General features: G+C 37.8%; 1 protein-coding gene across 2 annotated transcripts in view; it reads left to right on the forward strand.

The window, feature by feature from the left end:
* Nucleotides 1-19,200, forward strand: part of NALF1 (NALCN channel auxiliary factor 1) — a 628,398-nt gene extending 609,198 nt beyond the window's left edge. The window contains exons 3-4 of one of the 2 annotated variants that reach the window (XM_045567034.1): nucleotides 15,245-15,290; nucleotides 17,045-17,117. In XM_045567034.1, the coding sequence (XP_045422990.1) occupies nucleotides 15,245-15,267 (23 nt within the window). In that variant the 3' untranslated portion in view covers nucleotides 15,268-15,290; nucleotides 17,045-17,117. Of the gene's footprint in view, nucleotides 1-15,244; nucleotides 15,291-17,044 lie in introns of both variants that reach the window. The other variant, XM_045567033.1, reaches the window with a different exon arrangement.
* The last annotated feature ends 1,681 nt before the right edge of the window (nucleotides 19,201-20,881 follow it).

Raw genomic sequence — 20,881 nt, forward strand, 5'->3', positions numbered from 1 at the left:
GTGTAGGGTTCTCGGTAACCTTCACTAATACCCCTCCCTTACTGAGTATTTCATTATCTGAGGGGAAAAAGAAAAGGTTTCTTGGGCTTGGGGGCATTTGTCCTTATTTAGTCTTTCTTTGTGTACGTGGACTGGGAAAGCCCAAAAAAGTCCAACTTTAATTAGTTGGGAACAAACATTGCAAGGGAACTTAGAGTAATTCCAATCACAAGGCAAATAATTGTCCAAAGATAGGATATTTCCCACTGCATAATGAATTCTTCTTACGGAGGTAATTTTAAAATGTAAAGTCCCAATCTCAGCTGTGAGGAGCCAAAGACTGTTCTGTCCAGTGTCCTCGGAGGTCTACAATAGGCACATGCAAGTCAACAGAGACAACGTTTTTCCCAAAAATATCAGATGGAAAGGCCAATTTTCAAGAACTGGAGACAAAGCCAAAATATTTCTCAGCAGCCATTCTTTCTCTTGCAGTGCAAGTCTGTTTAACAGGCATTTCCACTGCTTGAACACTTGTCCTGACGGGGCCCCACCCTCCCCAGTCCCCACTGTCTTCCAGCCCTCGGGGGTTTGGCCGCAGAGCCACCACTGATGCCACCAATGAGTAGGGGTGAGACCGTGGGCCCACACTGAAATCACTGGGACAAAAGCAGTTGATGTCATGTACTCTTGAAAAATTTAAATAAATTGTGTTTTCTTATGTCTGAATGGATAAGACAAACAGTGGAGACAAGATCGGAAAGATAGGAGAGTGAAAGTCAGGTCAGCTCTGTCCCCACACCAACTGGCAACTACCATTATTGGTTAGAAATTTGTCATCATTTACCCAGTTCCTGATTAATGACCATTTAGCTTATTTCTAACCTTCTGTTGTTCAATGCAGTCCACGGGGGGCTATTTTTGTTGCTTCATCATTTACTACAGCCTGTGATTTCTTCTGCAAAATAAAATTCTGCACCGTGAAGTGTAAATGGGTCAGAGCGTCTGCTCACTGAGCGTTTGGAAGGTGCTCGCCATGCAAAGTCTCTGGGCGCTGGCCATGCCCCTCCCTCGCTGTCCTGGTTTCCCAGGAGAGTCTCTAAGCGCCTTGCATGGCTCGGTGTGACCCTGTCTCCCCTCGCTTTTGGAACCCTGCCCTCCAAATGCCGTCATCTAACACGTCAGTCTGCTCTGCTGGTGCGCTCTCCCTCAAAGCTTCCTCTGCCAAACCCTGAGGCATCTGCCCCTGCCACGAGGAGACCTTCTCTGACCCCTGAGGCCCGGTTCAAGCATGTGCGCCCAGAGAGCCTGCACCTGCCCACCTATAGCACCTGCTCTGCCACGCTTTAATCACAGCACCACTTGCTGGTCTCCTTCCTGCTTGGGTGAACTGGATTAGGGTAGGAATTTGGGTTGTTGGCAGCTGTATCCCCAGGTATGCCAAAGAAGTGTCTGACACAGAGTTTGTGTTCATTAAACAAATACTGAAGTGATTAATTAATAGATAGCCACCTGGGGGTATCAGTGGTAGTCCCTGTCCTTGGAGTAAGACGTGGCTTCCCAGGTGGGAGCAGTAGCTTAAGGCGGGCAGGGAGGTGTCAGTCATGCCCTGCAGGGTCGCCAGGTGCCCCTGCCTGTGCTCGTCTGCAGGGATGTTATGACGAGTCATAGGAAAGCGGGCTGACGGTTAGATGCACTTTAACAAAATGTTCTCGCTTTGGAGTCTAAAAGAAGCGTGTCGGTATTTCCTTTTGAAGCCATTTTTGGTCCTCACATTGCACCCTCCCGCCAGTGCAGGAGAAGAGGAGCTCTTGTGGAACTGAGTCCCACCATCACCGTGCAGCTCGATGACGCAGCACAACCTGGAATATCAGAACTTAAAAATGAAAACAGCTAATATATGATGTGACATCTAACTTTTTGGAAATGGGAACCCCAAACTTAGTGCTATGGGTTGAATTGTGTCCCCTGGCTCCCCAAATTCATATGTTGACATTCTAACCTCTCACACCCCAGAACATGACCTTCTTTATGGAGGTAATCAAATTAAAATGAGGTCATCGAGACGGGCCGTAATCCAACATGATTAGTGTACGTGTTAGTGGCTTGGGCTGCCATAACAAAATACCACAGACTGGGAGGCTTAAACACCACACATTAATTATCTTACAGTTCTGGAGGCTGGAAGTCCGAGATCAAGGTGTCAGCAGGTTTGGCTTCTTCTCGGGCCTCTCACCTTGGTGTGTAGACAGCCGCCTTCTTACTATGTCCTCACATGGTCTTTCCTTCCTGCAAACACATGGAGTCTTGTGCTTGGTGTCTCTCTGTGTATCCGAGTTTCCTATTCTTACAAAGACACCTGTCATATTGAACTAGGGCCCACCCTACAGCCTCCTATCACTTCTTTAGAGGCCCTATTTCCAAATACATTCGTATGTTGAAGTATTGGGGATTAGGATGTCAACATAGGAATTTGGGGGGGTACACAATTTGGCCCATCACAGTGTAATTATACAAAGGGGACATGTGGATGCACAGAAAACAATGTGAATAGACAGGGGGAAGATGGGTCTCTATAACCCAAGAAGGAAGGCTGGAAACAGATCCTTCCCTCAAGCCCTCAGAGGAACCAAGCCTGCCAACACATTGATTTTGGACTTCTAGCCCCAGAAATGTGAGACAATAAACGTATGTTGTTTAAGCCACCGAGTCTGTGGTGCTCTGCCATGGTAGCCCTAGCAGACTGGTACACTGAGCAATACCTTAAGATTTTGGAATACAACAGACACATTCGATATTGTTTGTTCAAGAAAAGAATAAATTCTGACTCTTATGTGAAGACACGTTTTGTGTGCTTCAGATGTTCTAGAGGATTAGAGAACAGGAAGTGATAAAAAGGAGTTATACAGGCAATGAGAGAACTCTGCCAAGAGGATTAAGAAGACAGTAATTATGTGAAAAGAGCAATAATGAAGAAAGGGTATTGTATTAACATTGCAGATCATCTTTAATTGCAAAACAAAATTATTTTTATAAGTTTTATGAATATCCTTTTGAAAGAATTTAGAACCATAATCCATTTGCAATGCTGTTGTGTGTGCTATGTGCAATTAATCATGGTGCAGTAATTGGAAGACTCTAGACCGAAGTCTGAAAACCCTTCATCTCAGGAAACTGCAGTTAGTGAATGTTTCCTTTGAAAAATCCAGCCACTCCTACTTTCTGCTCAATATTGCTGAGAGTCTAAAACTGCTCTTAAAAAAAAATCTATTTACAAAGAAAAAAGAGTTAAAAAAAACAACTCTTGCCAAATATTCTATTTCTAAAAAAATTTCTTCCATTAGGAAATTCATTTGTTCTATCATTTCTAGGCTGATTTTATGGACTATTCCTGTGGTTTTGAAAGAAAATAGACTAATAGTTTTATACAACAGTTTTACTTAATTTCTGTACAGCTTTCAAATTCCCAGCCTTAATCCTTACCAAAAAAAATGGTTTCCATCTCTCTTCATTTCTATTATTCTTTCCACAAAGAAATAAATAACTTTTAAAAGGATAGAGTAATTTCCATCAGGAAAGACATTACATTTATTAAAAATCATGAGCTCCATCAATCAGCACACACACAAAAAAGCAACTGTGAGCATATAATTAGAGAAACTCCATATGTAAAATCACGAGAGTTTTAGAGATTAAAGGAGCCCAGTTGCTCTTCAGCTCTTGCAGGTGGGTATCATTTCTGTTGCCGTGGACTGTTGGGCCCGGGCCATAGGGGGATTGAGAAATGAGAATGGATTCATTGACCAATTAGGAACACCAGCCATGAATGAAGGAGCAGTCGGGGGCTGTCTCAATCATAATTCTTTAACATGATAGCTCAACAAATAAATTTAGCAAATAAATAAATTTGAAGAATAGAGAAATTAAGTAGCTTTCCCAAGTTCACAAAAAAGCCAGCATCAGAAGCCAGGGCATCTGACTTTCTGCCTGGCTTGGCCCATTGCTTTTCTGTACTCTTTTTTAAAAATAAATTTTATTTTGTATATGTAAGGTATACAACATAATTTTATAAGATACATTGTCTTAGTTCAGTTTCTGTTGCTGTGACACAATACCACAGACTGAGAAATTCATAAAGGAAAGAAATTTATTCCTTACAGCTCTGGAGGCTGGGAAGTCCAAGGTCAGGAGGCAGCCCCGGTAAGGGCCCTCTTGCTGCCTGATAGCATGGCTGAACGCACCACATCTTGCAAGAGGGCAAGAGCATGCCTGCAGCTCAGATCTCTTCTCCGTTTCTTATAAAGCTACCAGTCCCATCATGGGGGCCCTACTCTGATGACCTTATTTAACCCTAAGTATATCCCAAAGGCCCTACCTCTAATCAACATATGAATTTTGGTATTAAGTTTCCAACACATGAACTTTGGGGGACAGACCATAGCATGCGCATATATATATATGTGTGTGTGTGTGTGTGTGTGTGTGTGTGTGTGTGTGTGTGTATTATATATGAGAAAATGGCTACTATAGTGGGACAAATTAATATCTGCATCATCTCACAGTTACCCATTCCCACTACCTGCAACCTCCCCCCCTTGGCAAATGCAGCTATAATCTACTCATTTAGGAAAAATCCTGAATACAATATACTATTATCAGTTGTAGTCCTGGTGTTCTACATTAGATCCTTCAACTTATTCATCTTACATATTTGCTACTTTGCATTCTTTGACCTACATCTCTCCATCCCTCCCCCACCCTAGACATCTCAGTTTTATTATCTGTATGTATTGGACCTTTTTTTTTTTAAATCCACATAGAAGTGATATCATACAATATTTTTCTTTCTGTGTCTGCCTTATTTCACTTAGCATAATGTCCTCCGGGTCTATCCATGTTGTGGCAAATGGCAGATCTCTTCCTTTTTAAAGGCTGAATAATATTTCATATATATATATATATATAACACACACACACACACACATATATATATATATATAACAGTTTATTTTGCGATTTTTTCATTGATGGATGCTTAGGTTGTTTCCATATCTTGGTTATTGTGAGTAATACTTTTTCTTTTCACTAAAACTTTATTCTGTAACTGGAATAGCTGACATTCTCTTAGTTATGACTTTCTCATTACTAGTTTGACTCCAGAGAGTTATAAATGATTTCCCTGCTTTTATTATAAAATACTTGCTGTACTAGGGAGCCATTTATAAAAACAAACGTGATGAACCTCTGTAAGTCTATATTCTTTTTCCTTTATATTTTTCCTACTAAGAAGTGTGTTCTGCCTCCTTTTCTCCTAAGTATTTTCTCTTAAATTTTCACTCATTCAACAGACGTTTGCTAAAGACCCATTTTATGAGTTTTCTATTGCTGCCTTAGCAAATGGCCACAAACTCAGCAGCTTAAAACATCACAAATTTATTATTTTACGTTCTGTGGGTCAGAAGTTTGACACAGATCTTGCCCAGCTAATACCTAGATGTCTGCAGATGCCGTTCCTTTCCAGAGGCTCTAGGAGAAGCCTAGAGAAGATCTAGGAGAAGATCCTGAAGATTGCCAGCAGAATTCAGTTTCTTGCTGTTATAGGTCCCAGGTCCCTGTTTCTTTGCTGGCTGTCAGCTGAGGATCCTTCCCAGCTTCTAGAAGCCACCACATGCCTTGCCTTGCAGCATCTTCCTGCATCTTCCAAGCCAGCAGTGGCACATCTGCCTCACACACGCTCCGCCTGCTTCTTCCCATTTAAGGAAGGGCTCATGTGATTGGATTCGTCCCACCTGGATAATCCAGGGTAATCTTATTTCAGTGTTGGCCTATAAGCAAGCTTTAATTCCTTTTGCCATAAAATATGCCTAGGTTCTGGGGACTAAGATGTGGACTCATTTTTTGGAGGGGGACATCATTTTGCCTACTATATCTACAGTATCCCAGGCATTGTGCTGGATGTGAGTGATACAAGAAGGATTAAAAGCTATGGTTCATAACGTATGGTGCGCATATTCATCTGCAGAAGTAAATAAGTTAAATAAATGCTATCCTGGAGCCTCTATAAGTATTAAGAAAGCACAGAGGAAGCCTGGGCAACATAGTGAGACCCTGTCTCTACAAAATAATTTAAAAGTTAGCTGAGTGTGATGGCGCACATCTGTAGTTCCAGCTACTCGAGAGGCTGAGGCAGGGGGATTGCTTGAGCCCAGGAGTTTGAGACCAGCGTGAGCAAGAGGGAAACCCTGTCTCTACTAAAAATAAAAAAATTAGCTGGGTACAATGGCCCATGCCTGTAGTCCCAGCTACTCAGGATTGCTGGATCCCAGGAGTTTAAGGCTGCAGTGAGCTATGATGACCCCACTGCACTCTAGCCCAGGTGACAGAGCAAGACCCTGTCTCAAAAACAAAACAAAACAAAAAAAGAAAGAATAGAGGGAAAGGGAACAATCTTAGAAGTAAGTATGGAGAATGTTATTATCACAAATGTAGAGAGGTAGAGAGATGAAAAGGAGATACTGAGAAACTAAGTTTCCTCAGGATTAAACAGATTATTTCCCAAACAAAGAATAAAATCCATGGGGCCTTATTGTGTATATATGTTACTACTGCTACATTATAACTGTAACCGGCATTATTACTGGCTACTAATTTTGAATGCTTAGTTTGTGCAAGGCATTGAGTCAAGTATTTAAATGACCTACCTCATTATATTTTCATGATGTCTCTGTGAGGAAAGTATGTGTGTTGGTGAAAACTCTTGCAAGTGGCAGAAAGCTAAGACTGACTTAAAAAAGCCTATTCATTGGTTCATATAATTGAAAAATACAGAGATAAACACCAAGGTATATTATTCATTAGAGAGATGACAGATTAGATAGACAGATGTGTTGAGATATATCGATGTATAGCTATACAGAGAGAGATTAGACATGGGTATGGATACATAAATAGATCTATTTCTCTCTAGTTCCAGCTCCACCTCTAGCTTTATGTCTCTTTCCTCCCATGTCTGAGTTCTCTTTTTGTTGATTTATTTCAGCAGCAGAAACAGGTCTTAATCCCTCAGTTTAGAAATTGCAGGAGGATTTCCCTCATTCCCAATAATTTCTGCAGAGGTTTCTCACTGGAGGGTTGGCTTAAGTTGGGTGCTCACACTTGAGCACTGTATTGAGAGAATGGAATTCTCTGGTCAGTTAGGTTAACCAGGAGCCTTCCTGCCTGCAGGAGGGTTAGATTAGCCCCACCTGAACTGCATTCATGGATTTGGGGAGAACTGCTCCCCACAACAAAATCCGGGTGCTTTTCCCAGAAGGGGTAATAGATGTTTAGTAAACTAAGCCACAGCTGCCTGCTACACTACATGTCTCTGTCACCAGTGAGACCAAGAAAGCCTACCTGAGTTTCCCTGCAGGTCTCCTCTGACAAGTGGTTGAGTAAAGCCCAAACTAGCCTTGTTTTTTGTGGTGGTTGATGTTAATAATAATGATGTAGTACAAGCCATCCTCGTTTTCAGCACTGTAGTGCTGCCTACTTTAGATGGTAAAAACTGGTATCTTTGAAAATCTAACCACTTTGATCAAATATCCTAAAAAGTCACAGAATCCTTTCTGTAAAATCATATTTAGTGTTATATTTATACTAGGAAATGTATGCTTAATCATTCAACAATATTTAGCAAATGCAGATAAGCAAAAAGAAAGTAAGGAAGGCTGTAATCTACCACCAAGGGGAACATAATATTTTATACCATGAATAGTGTTTGAAATCACTAAATGTGTTTTCATAACATAGTTTAATGTCTGCATAATAGTACAGTATATTAGTGTAATGTAAACTACTTATGTGTTTTACCAATTATAGAACATTTTTCATTTTCATTTTTGCTACATAAAAATTGCTACTATGAGTATATACACGCATACTTATTTCCATGCACTTCTTATTTGTTTCCTTAAAATTAACTCCTTGAATTGGAGTGGAAAGGTCAAAGGCCATGCAAAAGCTTAAGCCTTTTGATATTTATTGCCAAATCTCAGAAAGTTTATAACTACATAGATTCTCCCCAGCAGTGTACTGTACTGCTCATTTTCTTACTTTTTTGTGGATATAGTATATTAAAATTGATATTTCTTCTTCATAAGTAAAATGTTCCACATTATTATTTTTTCAATTCTTTAAATACTAGTGTTTGAACTTTTTACATGGTCCTTTTATTTCTTTTGTACTTTGCTTCTTAATGTCTGATTCTTTGTTCAATATATAATTTCTCTCTCTCTCTCTCTCTCTCTCTCCTTCTTTCTGTTTCTTTCCTTATCACTCATGCACATTCTCATTTTCCTGAATCTTTATTTCCTGTAAGAAACACAGAATTGTAAGAATGCTGTTTTAGTTACAGGAAGTAGAATGATTGACGTGTCATAAATGCCAAGTGGAGGGACCCTAGGAGCCCAACTTCTTGACACATTAGCTTGTATCGTATTGCCTCTAGGAAATATGTACTTCAAGAACTAATTTTTACTTTTCTTCATATTTTCTCAGTTTAATAGGTCTTCTGATCTTTCCAGATATTTTTTGAAAAAAAAAAATGTAACCTGCAGAAAGACAGGAGATATCTAACGGTTGTAAGAATGAATACTTTTGTCATTATAAAGAATATTCTAGGTCTCTCAAATGAGACTTCTAGGTCTCTCAAATAAGAGTTGTAACTGAGTGTTAAATCCTGTTATTTTTCAAAAAAAAAAGAACAGTTTTCTGGTGTTGTATCTTTATCATTTTAAACTCATTCTTTTGGCTATTTAGTGAGCATTATCCGACTTCTTTGCATTGTGTTAAAATTTTATAGAGTCTTGTGTCTTTAACAATAGGTGTAAACCAATGACTGAAGAGGACAGTGACTAAGAAGCAAAACAGAGAAATAATCCAAGGTGCCACTAAATAAAACAAGTCATAATTGTGCCACTCTACTTGGCCCTGTAACTGGGGGAATAAACGACATGCTGTCTGAGACCTTGCGTTTTTGGCAACTGACATACCAGGGTCTAAACTAACTGACTATTTTCTATCACTCCGTGGAAAATATGGGTGACTGTAACATCATATTCAGTGAAATTGTGCAATTCTACTGAGTGGTAACCTCTTCAAACAAACCTACGCCCCATCACCCAAAGCCCTACCTACCTGCTCTCCAGGATGTCACTGCTGCCAAAGTTTTTGTTATTTCTTTTTGAAAATTGCTATCTTCTATTACTTTATTTTCATTTGAATGCTTACTTCAAACGTTAGAACTACTTGAAGTCAGTTCAATTCAAATCCGAAAAATAAAGGTGACAATCTAGCTGATACTCTTTTGGTTAAATTTTAATATTGACTCTAAAATATACACACTGATTTTCTTTTCTGGTCTATAAACCGCTCTAACCTATTTGCTTTAAAAGATCATTGCTTTTCTTTAGTGTCAGAGTATCACCAACATTAAGTTTTAGCATTTGCTTCGGGTAAAAATATTTTGATTAAAATTCCAACTTTTTAGTTTAACATTTAATGTTTCAAAAGTGGCGAATCAAATTAAGAAAATATTTCTCCCTAGCTTATTGAAACTAAGACATATTTTTGAATCCAGGGTCTATTTATGGGGTGTTCACATGCCTTGAAGCCATTGCCTTGTCCCGCATGTGCACGTGGACACAGACTTTGGGACAGTTTTGCATGTGTTCTGTCATTACACAGAAAGTCTGGTTTTCTTTTTAAAAAGAAAAGCAGGAAATGTTGTTTGTACTCTAAATACTTTGGTGGATCAAAGCATTAGCAATACTGTCTCTTCAATTACACTTATGGTTTGAGATACCGCAGCCACAACATTATTTATATAGTTTCCTGTTTTCAAGGATATTTCCTTTGCAGAGTTGTAGTTACCAAGGATTTCCAATTGAAAAACAACTGTGGGTAATATGCTAAACAATGACACTGATTTACAATATGCGAGCCTCACGGTGCCATTTCACAAAGAAAAATAACAAAAATAAATAGAAATAGAGCACAACAGGTAATGTTCTCAACAGGGAACATACAGTTTTCTTTATGTGGCTTGTTGGGAAAGGATGTGAATAAAACCAATGCTGAGCTAGCCAGCACTCGACATGAAGTTACATAAACATCCATGAGAAAGAGCCAATTATTTTACACCCTCTTGTAACGTAGATTCATACGGAACACTTAAATTATTCTGAGTTCTTCAATGTACTTCATGAAATTCCTTAAGCAGCCTTCTCACATATAACAGTAATCCAACCTGAAAAGTGAAATCATTTTTGCAATAATGGTTTGGTTCATTGTGATGAAGGGGAAAGGAGTTGCAATTCTTATTCCTTTCCCAAGTGACTCTTACTGTCTCCACTTGAAGTCCTGGGACTTGGTAACTTCTCAGAATAGGGAAGAGGAACTTGAATCACTCTATCCTGACAATGTCCACTCCCTTGAGCCCTGCTTTGTTTTGACACTTGGTACAGATGCAGATTCATACGGCTTTCCTGCAGACCATCCTTCTTTAGGGCAACCCTCAAAGAATTCATTATGGTTTGGGTGGAAAATTAAATGACGTAGTTGGTGAACACACATTTTCTTTGCCCATTATTTTTTTTCTTTTCTATTTTCTTAGAATAAATTTTTCATAATTAAAAAAGTTACTGTAACCATTTGGGGGAAAATAATAACGTGAAATGTGATATTTAGCAGTGTGTGTTAGGTTTCTGTTTAGACTATACTCTCTCTGGCTGCAGACAGTCTTTGTTCTCCTGGTAAAATACTGGAAAACATTAGGAACATTGGTCGAGGAAATTGTCTGCTTAGCTTCAAGATATTTCAGATGCCCAATTTATTCCTCAACTTAGCTTATGGTCTTAATGAATGAGTAAATGCTCTTATAACTTCTCTGCCATTTTAATGTGGGCTTTTGATTCTAATTTCATTTAGTATCATTTTTCAGTTTTTAGAGAAATCTATATTCCATCTAATGTGCAGTTAACTTTCAGCTCTGAATGGATTTTACATAATCAGGTCCGTATGGGCCTTTCTTAAGAGTTTGTGTCAGTTTTCTTCCTGATATGTGTACTTAAATTACATTTTGCAGTTAGGCTACGTGTAGGTGCTCTGTGGTCTAATACATTCAATTCATTGCAGCACTCTCTAACAACTCAAGGTATTACTGCATTATTCCTTGGTTCCTTTGCTCATTAAACAAATACTTACTGTTCTTTTTTAGACATACTTTTTTACATACTGCTAGGTATTGAGGATACCAGGATGGAGTGGAGGAGTAGTCCTTACTCTCAATAATGTGAATAGAAGAAAAGTAATATAATTCCATTAATATTAGTTATACGTAGTGATGCTAGCCTTTAATCATCATTACATATCTGATACATCTGTCCTTACTTCCCCCAAAAAACTACCAGTTTACAAATATGTGCCTTAATTACTTAAAATTTGCCCTGGCTTTAAAAAGATATGATACAAATTATAGATATATAGATATTCAAAAGTCTACAGAATTCTTTCTGCAGACGGTCACTACTATTTAGAAAGATTTTTCTAGATTTCTTAGATTGATCTCTTATTTTGTATTGTTTTATAAGATAAACCTAGAAAAGTAGCAAATTCTCTAGAGATTATTTGTTTTATAACTTTTTGCCTTTGGAAAAAATGTAGACATAATTTAAAACCCAATGCTTTTTAAAACTTTTTATGTCATTTTTAAACAAATTCTAGATTATGTTCATGTGAAATCACTATTGTAGCAAATATAACATGAAGAGTTATTAAAGTCGAAACACTGATTTCAAACACCATTTCTGCAATACTAAATTAGGATTTACATGATGGCAAAAAATTGTCTTGGTAATGAGTAAGTCATTACATTTAAGTATGAGCGTGACTTCTAGTTCAAGCTGGCAAGCCGAAGCCAAAATTTTACCTCCCATCTGTCTCTAAATCCTATTAAAATCGAAGTAAAAACTACAAAATGAGCTACATTCATAGAAGCAATAAAACCTAGAAAGTGGAACACTATTAGAATGGATACTTTAAAAAAAAGCATAAAAGAGAAAAAGTAGATTCCAGAGTTGTGAGTCTTCAGTGAACTCTAAAAAAGATAGCAGAAGAGATGGGAACCACTCTTCCAACAGGACTCTCTGGAGATCAGGATTTGTTTTCAGGAATTACAGAGAACAAGAGAACAAAATAGGCCAGAGATAACATGATAGATTCAAGATTATCAGCAGATGTCTGAGCTGCCTGGACACCCCCATTGCTACATATGTTATGGTGGTATTTCCCCCAAAAAATCAGGGATCTTCTTTCTAAAGACATCAAATGAGCCACCTGAAATGGATGCGAGGAACCACATCCTCATTCACTTCTGGTAGTGATGGGAAGGGAACTGCAATTTGTTTGCTTTTTCCCCATTCACTAACCCGAAGGAGAATTCTGCCTCTTGGAGAGACGTGACAGTTAAACACAACAGGAGAAAAATATTATATGGAAGGGCCAGGATCCATCCAATAGAAGCTTTTTGAACAAAACAAGACAAAACAGAAAACAACACACCAGTGGAAGTGAGGGAAGGATTGATTATCAAAACAAGACTAGAGTAGAATAAAAACATGGTTTCAGATTGAAGGATTAGGCAGAAGAAGCTGTAAAGAAATCACATCTTCCTGAAATTTTGGAATGCAACAAATTATGGAATATTCAATATGATGTTAGAGAACATAACAAGCCCAAGCCGTCAGTGAAATGAGAATAATAACATCAGTGTGGTAGGCAAGATTTTGACTTCTGTGACCTCCTCTTCTGATGTTATGCCCATAAATATGTCATTTTGCATGGCACAAAGGACTTTGCACATGGAATTAAGATTGCCAGTCAGTTGACTTTGAAATAAAGAGCTTGAGTGTCCTGGATTATCCAGGGATTCCCAAAGTAATCACAGAAGAAGTTAAAAGAATCAGCCAGAATCACTTAGAAGAATCTAAGAATCAGTTAGAAGAGTTGAGGCAGAAGGAGAGTTCAAAGAAGGAGAGATTGGAAGCGTGACAAGGACTCAACCCACCATTGCTGGATTTTAAGGTGGAGAAAGTAGACATGAACCAGGGAATGCAGGTGATCTCTGGAAGAGGCTAGAATTTCTAACCAAGAGCCAATGATAAAAATAGGGATATCAGTACTATAACCACAAAGAACTGAATGCTACAAATCTCCTCGATGAGCTCAGATAATGTTTTAGAGAGAATAAAAGGATGGTTGTTGGACTGAGAGCCAAACCAGGAAAAGTTGAGGTGCAAGGACCACACTGACCACCGGGATCAATAAATGTCTATACACTGAGAGGCCCCATCCCCAGCCTCCTTCTCCCACTCTAGTGTCAGAAAACTGGCAGCCTGGCATTCCCCCTCCTGGACAGATCCTGGGTAGAATTTTCTAGGGAATCTGATCAGCCTAAGGGCAGAATTTTAAGTTTCTCCATCTAAATACCTTGGGCATCTCATCCTACAGTTTAGCTCATCATGAACAACCTTAAGTAGATGCCCTGACTTCCAGCACTCTTTCATATGTACAGGCAATCAAGAATGCATAGCCTTCCCATGTGAAAAACAAGAGAAAAATAAACAAACAAACGAAGAAAAAAAAAGTAACAGAAAAAAGGAGCCCATTCAGGGAGGGAAAGAAACACAACAAATACAAGTACCACAATTATCTCAGAGAGATAAAAATATATATTGTAATCATGAAATGAGAACAGTCACTTCAAAAAAAGCAACATTCAGAGGATGTAAAAGAGCTCTTGGAAATTAAAATCATCACAGGGAAAAAACCAAAATTCAGTAAAATTATTACACACAAAAACCCACCAAATGCTTTGGAAAGCAGAGCAAAGGGATGAAGTAGTATGAAATAGGAGAGAGAAGAGAATTAAAGGGCGGGTTCTGAAGGTCCAACAACCAAATGTGGGAACAGTGTTTGAATAAATCTGAAAGATGGCAATTCCCGAATTAGAATTCCATCCCCAGCCAAACAATCAGTTAAATGTGAGGTAAAATAAACACATTTTTAGGCATGCAGCATCTTGGAAATTCATCGTCATGAGTTTTTCCTACTGAAGATGGTGAAGGGTTGTGAACTCCTAAGACAAGGAAGGAGAGGGCAGGGCGCAGGATGCAGGGAATAGGAAATCCCAATTCCAGGGTGGCAGCTGTGCATCAGGCATGAAAGCAACCAGTCCAGATGGGAAGAGGCTCCAGGAGATATTTCATCAGGAAAATGATCTGATAGAACACCTGATGTAACTGAAGCAGCTGGCAATGTATTTAGGGTTGAATTAGTAAGTATTTGAAAAATGACAAGATAAATATTAGCTCTAGGAGAAACAGTGTGGCCTAGGAATAGAAAACTGGAATTTACTATATGGCTAAATTAAGAGTTGTATTTATGTCATCCCAATACTGTAAAGGGAATACCAAATATCCAACTTACTGTTTATGGAGGAATGGGTGCTGGTTTGGAGGGAAATATATCTGGAAGGAAAGAGGAGAATGAATGTTTTATCTCTATATTTCCTAAGGGGAAGCTATAGATAATGCTAAAAGATGAAAAATCAAGAAAAGCATAATCAAGTTACTTTCAGAAATGGAACTCAATATAAAAGCAGCTAAAAGAGGTCCAAATATTTGCATTTAAGAAGGAAGAATTTGAGATGGGGGAGGTGGAGGAATTTATTTTTTCTTATTTTGTAAAATATCCTGTGGAATTATTTGATCTTTAATATGTGTGCATGTCATTCATAACTCAGAATAAAAACTGGTTGAAAAGATGGATGGGAGAGGAAAAGAAAGAATATTAATTTTGCCAGTCTAAAAGAAGGGTTCATTTATTGGCCTGAGTGAACTGCCTTATTTTTTCTGAGCTGACTTTAGTTATAAATCAGCCAACCAGTTTCTGAGCAACTTTGGAAGAACTTCTTATTTAGATGACATTGTTAAACATATTCTGACTATTAAACATTCTAAAATGTTGATCTTAATGACTTTTATACTTATATTTTTATAACTTAGTATAAATTATTTTTGTTGTAGAATATAGTATTGGAAAGTGTATACTTCAATAAATGATTAGTCTACCAGTGAGGTATCTTATATGGAAAAAGAAAATATCATACAATAAAAATGTCAGAGCTGCAGATCTCATTAATTCAGTTTTTTTTTCATATTCTACCTAGGCGAAGGTGAAGTTTACCTTTGAATGCCTAAGAAGAAATGAATATTGTAAGCATCATTATAAGGATATCTTGGTCATTTCTTTAAAAGAATCTGAAGACTGAAGTGTATATTATTTAAGAGATTTGTTTTAATTAAAGAAATAGATATACTGAATTTATCCATGTAATAAATGCTCATTAAGTATTTTGTTCAGGCATTCTGCTACATATTGGGAATGCAAAGCTGAAAATGTATAGCTTATGTTTTTAAGTTGACAAATGATTAAGGAAATTGACATGAAAATGAGCAATTGTGATTTAAAGAAAAAAATAAAAATTGCTCTATTGAAGAGTTACATAAAATGCACTCGTAGCCCAGGAGTATGAGTACAGGTTTCACACAGGGAGTTTCATCTGGGCTGAGCTTGAAGGATAAATGAGAATTATTACATAGATGAGTTGATGAAGGAAATTGAGGAAGAAACCAGCTTGACTAGTGATACAGACTTGAGTGTTCTGCGAAGAGCCACTGGTTCAGGATTGCTGGAGCATTGAGCAATGTGTCCGCAGAGAGAAGAAAAGGTTTTAGATTGTATTACTTAAGTAGAAAGAGGCAATGAGATACCATTGATAACTATTATTATTCACAGTAGCCAAATTTTTCAAGTTATTTGTATGTGCTAGGCACTGAGCCAAGCACTTTATGTAAAAAATCTCATTTAATCCTTACAACTACTCTATTCTTATCTCCATTTTTAAGTTTTTCAAGCATGAGAGTGATATGACAAAGTTTGTGTAGAAAGTTCCTTCTAACACCCATTAGAAAATGTTTCAGTCAAGTGAAAAAAATAAGATACACCAGGGCTTATACAGACACATGAAAATATTATACATAATATAGCTAGGCAAAATATTGAAAAGGTTATAGATAATGTAGTTTTTTTATTTTTTCACCATTTCAAAAGTTTGAAAATATGTATTTATCAATTTTAAAATAAGAAGAATATGCATCATCAGAGAAAGAAAGGAAAAAGAGAATAAAACAAAGAGATTCAGTAAGGGAAAAAAAAGAAAAAAGAGCAAGAGAGCACAAGCAAGAGAGAGACAGAGAATTATTGAAAGGCAAAGTTGGAGGCTAGATTGGAAGAAGAGAAGAGTGAAAGCAGAAGACTCCTACTGGGATGATCCAGGGTCCAGGGAAAAGATAATTAAAGCCTCAATTCAGGCAGTCATGAGTAGAAGGCAAATGGAGAGAATGGAGAAAAATAGGAGAAATATTTAGAAAATAAATCAAAATGACCTGATCTCCCATTGGATGCATAAAAGGATATAAGACAGGCTGAGGCATATGAGGAAAAAAAAGATTAGTAACATAGTTGCTATTGCTACAACATCGTGATTGGTTGGTTGTTTTATTCCGCATAACTAGTTAATGTTAACTTATGCATTGCATTAATTGATCACATTCCTGTTAAAGAAAAAAGGATGGCTGAATATACGTGGTCTCCAAGCTGATCCAGAACCTCAAGTTCTGATTTTGGCCTAATGAAATCTTTTACTCAGTATTCACAACAACCCAGAAATTCCATGGTATGACTGGCAGGAATGGGAGAGAGCAATTTGAAGAATCTAACAGTGCTGGTTTGAGACCATGGCTAACTATTTACCCTAATTGTATTGACCTGACTTCCCTTTAAAAAATGTTTAATTGCTTGTAAGATTTTGTGGATCAGAAAGTTAAAGTCACAGCTACACTCTACTGTGAGCTCCTTCCTGGGTGGATCGCCTTCCTGTTAACCCTTCCCTCTCTTCTCCCTCCAGGGCTCTATGAAACCTTTCTAACCAATGATGAACCAGAATGCTGTGACGTCAGGCGAGAGGAGCGATCAAGGAGTCCATCCAGAGGGACGGTAGAGAAAAGTGACTCCTGTCACAGGACATCGCTCACAGTGTCATCAGCAACAAGACTGTGCAGCAGCAGACTCAAGCTGTGTGTCCTAGTACTGATTCTCTTACACACAGTGCTCACAGCCTCGGCAGCACAGAACACAACGGGACTGAGCTTGGGAGGCATCAACACGCTGGAAGAAAACTCAACCAATGAGGAATAAATAACGGAAGGCTCAAGCGTCCCGGGGCGGCGGCCGGCCCACCATGAAAAACGCAACTGCTGTCCAACGTCACAGAAACTGGGTGCTTTTACCCTCTAATTACTTCTTGCAAGGCCTTTAGGGTAAAATTAAAAAAAAAAAAAAAAAGATGGGCCTGAATCCAAACAAGGACACCACCACAGCTTTTTATTGACTAAAAGGCTGTCAAGTGACTTTAAATTTCTCACACCATTTTATACACTGTGTTTTAATGTTTGGAGGTTTTATTTGCTTTCGTTTTGGTTTGGGTTTGTTTGTTCGTTTATTTTTTGCACTTGTTAATACAGGATTTATTTGTCGGGATGGTTTCTCAGAGGTAAACTAAGTCTTTTCACTGTCTCTCTCTATATATATTTCTAGTCATTGTGTGTGTTCATCAGATAGTTCTGTCTTTACGTCCTGTCAGTTTCTATTAGAGGAATGACTGCTATGACCTCATGGTATAGCAAAAAACAACAACAACAACAAAAAAATAAATAAAAACTAAAAAAAAGGCAAAAAAAAGAAAACAACAAAAAATAAAAATAAAAAAAAATTCCCTAAGTCTCCCTTCTACCCACGGAACCCACGCCCTACCCGGCCCGTCCTCCCCTCGCCCTCTTCTCGTCCCCTAAGCAGACAACATCCGCTTGCTTCTGTCTGTGTAACCACAGTGAACGGGTGTGCATGGGCCTCGGACCCACTGGTGCACAAACCCAAAACAGAGCGGAGCCAAGGGGGCCTGGCGGGGGTTCCTTTTTCGCTGAACAAACAAGTGCTCTCCATAATAGGTGGAATCAGACAGTTAACACATTTTTATGTTGAAAACAAAATAAAATAAAAAAAAAAATAGCTATCATGAACTGTGTTGCTCCAGTTCCCATTCCCAAGCGGTCCAGTCCTTTCTTGCTGGTCGGTCGGACAGGAGTAGCCATCTAGAAGTCAGGCCGTGGGGAGTGAGAGAGTCCTTCCTTGAAGGTGGAGGTGGGCTTTCATCGTGATTTCAGTTCTGTCGCAGTAATATACAAGCACATTTTGGCCATCGTACTGGGAACAAAGAGATTGCAGACACAAATCTGAACTTCTTTTCCTCCTTTATTGCTGTGGAAGAGATACTAGAAATGCTCAAACATCTGCAGTATACAGAATATATACAATTCTATTCCAGTATTTCCCTAACATACGGTTTAAAATTATTCCAGGTATGAAGTGTTTGCGATTCTGCATTATCACAGAGGAACAATTTCTTTTTTAAAAAAAATAAATAGGTCAGCCATTTTTATCAAAGTGCAAAAACTTTATCACTCTAACATGCTCTAGGTAGCTGAAGAAAAGCGAAGTCTGATCACTCTGTTTGTATTTTTTTTTTTTTTCTTTGTGGGAACATTTCACCTGCTGAGTGTTTATGAATTTGCTTTCTAAAAAAGGCTTTTATGAGTTTACAGTAGTATCAGTGGAAGGAAGAGTTAATAAGGGCTGTTTTTAAAAAAACAAACAAACAAAACAAATAATTAAAAAAAAGTTTTACATTCCTTCCTATTCTCTAACTACACTTGGGAAGTGCACTTCAGATAAGTTTGCGGTGTGACTGAGAGATGAAGGAAATCCGTAGAAAAGGTCCTCTTAGCGAACAAAATTTAGTTATTAACTTTATAGCTATGAAATTGCCCCAGGCATTTGTTTTTGTTCAAACAGACTTTAACCTCTGCATCATACTTAACCCTGCGACATGCGTACAGTATGCATATTTTGTTTTGAATAAAAAAATGTTTTGTTCCAGTCTGTTAAGAATATTCAAAAAATAATAAAGGTATTGCTTAATAAAATTGCTAGAATTGTTTAGCAGTACATGCACAAATATTTTACTAGATTCTTTGTTTTAATAGTGTTTTGTTGAGACTGAAAATCCTAAAATGGTCTGCGCAAATACAAAAAAAAAAAAACACCAAAAATGCAAAATTCTCCGGTTTTTGTTCTTTTTTAAAAAAATGTTTTCCCTGCCAATACAAATACATTCACATGTGCACACACACATACACATTGTTATTGTATTTTAATTTATGGAAGCATGGTGCTTTTCTGGAGACACAAGTTGGGGAATTGAGTGGCTTGTGGGGGAACACATTAATTGCATTCAGTTGTTGACTGTTAAACATTTTGATAAAATGAGCATTTTAATAGCCCTAACCAGTGCTGGAATATGGATTTTCAATGGGGCTAGGATGATAAGCTGCAGAGACGGAAAGTGATTCGTGTGGAAGAACCCACTGGGTGAGCTCTTATTCATATGACCTCTTAAGCACTGTAAGTAAATGGCCAGGAGAGAGTTTGTGATGACATTTATCTTCCTCTGCTGTGGAAAGGCCACTCCACGCTCTATCCAAGGTTCCTCGTGCTGCTTCTGTTCATGCCATACGCATTTCCATTCTTGCTGGAAACTGACACATCAATACAGGTTAAAGTTTCACCCACTTTTACTGATATGCAAGAAATGAGTTTCCAAACATTGAACAAAATGATGAAAAACAATATCCCTTAAGAGACAGGTTTTCATTTTTTCTTAATATCTTCTGTGACTGATTAAAGTTCTTTTCAAATATAAGGAGATTAGAAGCTTCCACTTACCCATATTTTAGCTTTTGTTTGGAGAGAATGGCAAACAAAAGGTGGAAAGTGAAAACCAGTCTTATTTTACATGAGAGGTAAGCCCTCCATGGAACAACTTCAAAAGTTGAGAGAAACGATGTGATATTAATTGCAGATATAAAATGATAATTTAGGTGAGGGAGAGATGATAGGGAGAGAAGGGAAATGAGTCCTTTCTCTCCAACAAGTTAGCCAGCATTGAAATAGTCTTTAATTCTGGTAGAAGTTTTTTCTTGTCATGTTCACTTATTCTTATTATAAGAGAATGATCTCAGTGCCTAGCATTTATTGTTGTAAGTGTGTAACCATTTTCCCACGATATTTCCACTGGACATGTTGAAACAAAGCAGGTTTTCCTAGGGTCAGCTAGAGAATTCCAATAGGCAATGACTCCTTTACAAGGTTAAGAAACAATCATTGATGATGGAAATTTCACTACATCCATTTATTGTAGTAATTTTCCTGGCACAAACTTGAGCATGCTTGATGTTGTGCACATATTAATTTTGACAGAATAAATTCAGACCCTGCTCCTTTTGTAATCATCATCTTGTTCCTTTTTTTCTTGTAGTGGATATCTATTGCATACTGGATAATTGAACTACCATAGTAAAACAATTATTTTTGCAAGCAAGCTGAAAACCAAGAAAATAATATTTGTTTTATAAATGTATGTAATAGATTTCCATGTGTTTATTATTGTTTTTTTTTCCTACAATAGAGAAATTCCAGTTTGTGGAAAATGTTGGTAGTGCTAAGCTAAATGTCAAATAACATAAGCAGAGTTAAACATTATTGCTTATTATGTTTGCATTTGGTGATACACCATATTAACTTTTCTGTCATTAGAAAGATAATATTGTTCCCCTCTCTGACAATATAG

The sequence above is a fragment of the Lemur catta genome, chromosome 13, assembly GCF_020740605.2.
Source record: "Lemur catta isolate mLemCat1 chromosome 13, mLemCat1.pri, whole genome shotgun sequence".
Lineage (NCBI taxonomy): Eukaryota > Metazoa > Chordata > Mammalia > Primates > Lemuridae > Lemur > Lemur catta.